At 34.0% G+C, this 4,690-nt stretch overlaps 1 protein-coding gene across 1 annotated transcript in view; it reads right to left on the bottom strand.

The window, feature by feature from the left end:
• Positions 1 to 235: 235 nt before the first annotated feature.
• pdcd7 (programmed cell death 7) overlaps positions 236 to 4,690 on the bottom strand; it is a 7,975-nt gene continuing 3,520 nt past the window's right edge. The window contains exons 2-5 of the mRNA XM_016452251.1: positions 3,304 to 3,442; positions 1,170 to 1,400; positions 778 to 865; positions 236 to 690 (exon numbers count right to left, since the gene is read on the bottom strand). Of these exons, the coding sequence (XP_016307737.1) occupies positions 570 to 690; positions 778 to 865; positions 1,170 to 1,400; positions 3,304 to 3,442 (579 nt within the window). The 3' untranslated portion in view covers positions 236 to 569. The remainder of the gene's footprint in view (positions 691 to 777; positions 866 to 1,169; positions 1,401 to 3,303; positions 3,443 to 4,690) is intronic.

Genomic DNA, 4,690 nt, shown 5'->3' with positions numbered 1-4,690 from the left:
TTACGTGTATATATATATATATATATATATATATATATATATTTATATGTATGTGTGTGTGTGTGTGTGTATATATACACACACATATACACACTATATGTGTGTGCGCATATATATACTATATACACTATGATATAATAACATTTATACATCATAGTAGTATTTATTCTATTAATTTTAAGGTGATTTAAATAAACTATTATTATTAACAATTTTAGTCATTTGAATGTTATTATAATCCGTATTGCATCAACGACAATCTAATAACAATCACCGCTGGGAATAATGACAATTTAAAAAAAAAATCCAAGCACATTGTGGTAATACGAATGTGTGTAAAATGCACTTAACAATCATAAAAATAATGTCACAATGTAAAAAAAAAAAAAACAATTTAAATGGCCGAAAAAAGCTTCGTTTTCTTTATGCAAAGCATTTCTTTGATTTTAGGATGAAACGTTTTCGTGAGATTCACCCAATCTAGTATAATTTAATCTGGTCACACATTTTGCCAGCCAAACATTTTTTCCCCCACATGAATGAACAGTCCGTTGGGTCATAACTAAGCATCATTTCTCCAGGGCTGTGGCCCAGATGTCGTCGGCTGGCTGGTCGGGCAGAACCCAGCCCTGAGGAACTGATGTACCGTCAGGGTGTTTGTCAGAAACCAGGAACTGATCCCACTCTCTTCTGTCAGGGGAGATTCACATTCTTTGAGTTATGTCACATTTACTCATAGAGTTATTTTTAGAGTTTACTTCTGATTTGAAAATAGACCTTATTTGAATAAGAGCAGGAAGGGAGCGCTCTGCCTGTGTGTAGTAATCTAGGAACGGCTGAAGAGGGTGATCAGGTGGCAACTCAGCTAAAGAAAAAGAAAGGAATAGAGTTCACATGCATGCAACTGAACAAATGCACATTTTATTTGATATGAATCTATAATAGGGCAACAAGTGCCATATAGATCCCACTGCACAAAAAGATCAACAGTAGGTTTATTCTGTACTATTTCAGGATGTATCTGAACAAACAGTGAAGCACATCCTCAAATAGTACAGGGACTCAGAAATGACTATACTGCCAACTTGTGGTGTCTTTAGGAAAACAAGTCTAATGAATGAACAGTGCATCACTAAAAAATATAGATATAGATGTGTGTGTAAAATTACCTCCAAACAGCATTGTGTCCACCTCTCGTTTCTTCTGCAACAGCTTCTCTTTTTCTTTCTTCAGTCGCTTCTCGCGGTCTCGTTTGCGCTCCTCCTCCTGCTCTCCCTCCAGCATGACTCTCAGAGCTTTCTCCTCTGTCGCATACACAGCCGTGCGCTTACGGATCAGACTCCTCAACCGCTCCAAGTGACCCTCAAATCTCTCATCACTCTCCTTTCCTGGAAACATGCCTGTTAAAATTGGAAAAATTAATGGAAATTGAGCCTTATAGGTGAAGTAATTAGGCTAAATGAATTTCTGAAAATGATGAAGAAATGAAATTTCTTGAAATTATTTTTTTATATCCCAGTTTAATATATAGAAACAACCATAAATAAGCGGTTTGTAGACTGATTTCTTCAAAAGGTGTGAAGAATAACGTTATACAAACCATAAAGTGTCAGATCAATTTCTTAGGGACATTTTTTTTTACATTAAATCATGCAAACAAAATGTGACCCTGGAGCACAAAACCAGTCTTAAGTCGCTGGGGTATATTTGTAGCAATAGCCAAAAATACATTGTATGGGTCAAAATTGATTTTTCTTTTATGCCAAAAATCATTAGGATATTAAGTAAAGATCATGTTCCATGAAGATATTTTGTACATTTCCTACCTTAAATATATCAAAACTTAATTTTTGATTAGTAATATGCATTGCTAAGAACTTCATTTGGACAATTTTAAGGCGATTTTCTCAGTATTTAGATTTTTTTTGCACCCTCAGATTCCAGATTTTCAAATAGTTGTATCTCGGCCAAATATTGTCCTATCCTAACAAACCATACATCAATGGAAAGCTTATTTATTCAGATGATGTATACATTTAAGCCTATGTATAATTGAGCATAATTGAGCCTTATGACTGGTTTTGTGGTCCAGGGTCACAAATCATATTTTTATGTTTTACCCTTCCTGGCTGCAGCCTCTTTCCTGAGTTTTCTGAGCTTTTCCAGTGATTTGAGGATGTCCAGCATTCTCTTGGCATCGGCTTGTTTCTTTCTGACCTCTGAGAGAACGGCATCAGCGGCCAGCTTCAACTCTTTCTCCTGAACAGCAACAAAACATTTAGATCAGACATTGCTGGACATTTAAATGCATACTCTCAAATTTACACTATAATATATTCTCTCTCGCTCTATAAATATTTCTATCATGAGAACTCTCTGAAGATTTTATCATGGTAATGGATATGACAATGTTAATGTATTTGGTCTTGGCAGAATAGATCTGCTACGCTGCTGTTGGTTATTGCTGCATTTGTAGATTGCTGCTGCTGCTGCAAGCAAGTACAGGAACTTGTTACTACCAATACATGAGCCGATATGGTGCTGTGAATATTTAAGACATACCGCTGCTGCACAAATAGCATATAAAATAACCCCTATCAGATCTATACAACGCCTGGTCCAGTGAGTACTGCAGGCCATCATCACACATCTGAGCATAAACTGAACACACAGATGAAGCCTCTGGCCTCTGTTTAGTTCTGTTTGAGAGATCTGATCTGAACTCTTGATTTGAATGAGATGATCTAATGTTGATGTATTTCTCCACAGACTCATCCCCATCCTGGTGAACGGAATGAAGTATTCTGAGATTGACATCATTTTACTGAAGGTGAGTCACCATAAATGTGACCCTGGAGCACAAAACCAGTCTTAAGTCGCTGGGGTATATTTGTAGCAATAGCCAAAAATACATTGTATGGGTCAAAATTGATTTTTCTTTTATGCCAAAAATCATTAGGATATTAAGTAAAGATCATGTTCCATGAAGATATTTTGTACATTTCCTACCTTAAATATATCAAAACTTAATTTTTGATTAGTAATATGCATTGCTAAGAACTTCATTTGGACAATTTTAAGGCGATTTTCTCAGTATTTAGATTTTTTTTGCACCCTCAGATTCCAGATTTTCAAATAGTTGTATCTCGGCCAAATATTGTCCTATCCTAACAAACCATACATCAATGGAAAGCTTATTTATTCAGATGATGTATACATTTAAGCCTATGTATAATTGAGCATAATTGAGCCTTATGACTGGTTTTGTGGTCCAGGGTCACAAATCATATTTTTATGTTTTACCCTTCCTGGCTGCAGCCTCTTTCCTGAGTTTTCTGAGCTTTTCCAGTGATTTGAGGATGTCCAGCATTCTCTTGGCATCGGCTTGTTTCTTTCTGACCTCTGAGAGAACGGCATCAGCGGCCAGCTTCAACTCTTTCTCCTGAACAGCAACAAAACATTTAGATCAGACATTGCTGGACATTTAAATGCATACTCTCAAATTTACACTATAATATATTCTCTCTCGCTCTATAAATATTTCTATCATGAGAACTCTCTGAAGATTTTATCATGGTAATGGATATGACAATGTTAATGTATTTGGTCTTGGCAGAATAGATCTGCTACGCTGCTGTTGGTTATTGCTGCATTTGTAGATTGCTGCTGCTGCTGCAAGCAAGTACAGGAACTTGTTACTACCAATACATGAGCCGATATGGTGCTGTGAATATTTAAGACATACCGCTGCTGCACAAATAGCATATAAAATAACCCCTATCAGATCTATACAGGTGGAGCTGGGGAAGGTGGAGTGCAATGCTCAAGCGAATGCTAATCAGCCATTTAAATGTAAATCAGCAAGCTCATTGGCTGCGTATGCAACATGAACCAATCAGCTTGTGACAAGTTGTTTAATGCTAAGAATATCATTAGTTAATGTTAAGGACCCATCAGCCTGCGCCATCTAGAGTTTTATGGCAGAACTTGGTATATATATATATATATATATATATATATATATATACACCCTGAAATATATACCAAAATTATTAATGTATGGTTCTGGATACTGACTGGTTAATATAGCAGTGATGTCCAATTTGTGAAAAAAGCATTATTTAATAAGGACTAACAGGATGGAACATAATATTGAGGACAAAGGAAAAACTATAATCTGATTATAATACCTAAATAACATAGTATTATATTAATAATATAGTATAATAATAACATATTTATATATATAGTATAATTAATACAATAATAATAGTATAAAAAATTGCATAATATATTGCTATAATATAAAGTTTATATATTGTTATAGGACCAATGAAATATATTGCGGATATCTAAATATAGTACAATATTAAATAACATTAACAATTAAATTTATGTAATATATTATTTACTTATACAGCATTTAAATAATATGGTATATTAATATAGTATAATAATAAATGTATATATAGTATAATTAACTACAAAATCATAATAATAGTTTAATATTAATGATAAGATGCATAATATTAGTATGGGACATGAAATATATGATGGTGATATCTAAATAAAAGGGTATATTTGTAGCAATAGCCAAAAATACATTGTATGTGTCAAAATTATTGATTTTTCTTTTATGCCAAAAATCATTAGGACATTAAGTAAAGATCATGTTCCATGAAGATATCAT

The sequence above is a fragment of the Sinocyclocheilus anshuiensis genome, unplaced genomic scaffold, assembly GCF_001515605.1.
Source record: "Sinocyclocheilus anshuiensis isolate Anshui unplaced genomic scaffold, SAMN03320099.WGS_v1.1 scaffold579, whole genome shotgun sequence".
NCBI classification, from domain to species: Eukaryota; Metazoa; Chordata; class Actinopteri; order Cypriniformes; family Cyprinidae; genus Sinocyclocheilus; species Sinocyclocheilus anshuiensis.
Note: the sequence above shows the minus strand (reverse complement) of the source record. Positions and strands in the feature narration are given on the sequence as shown.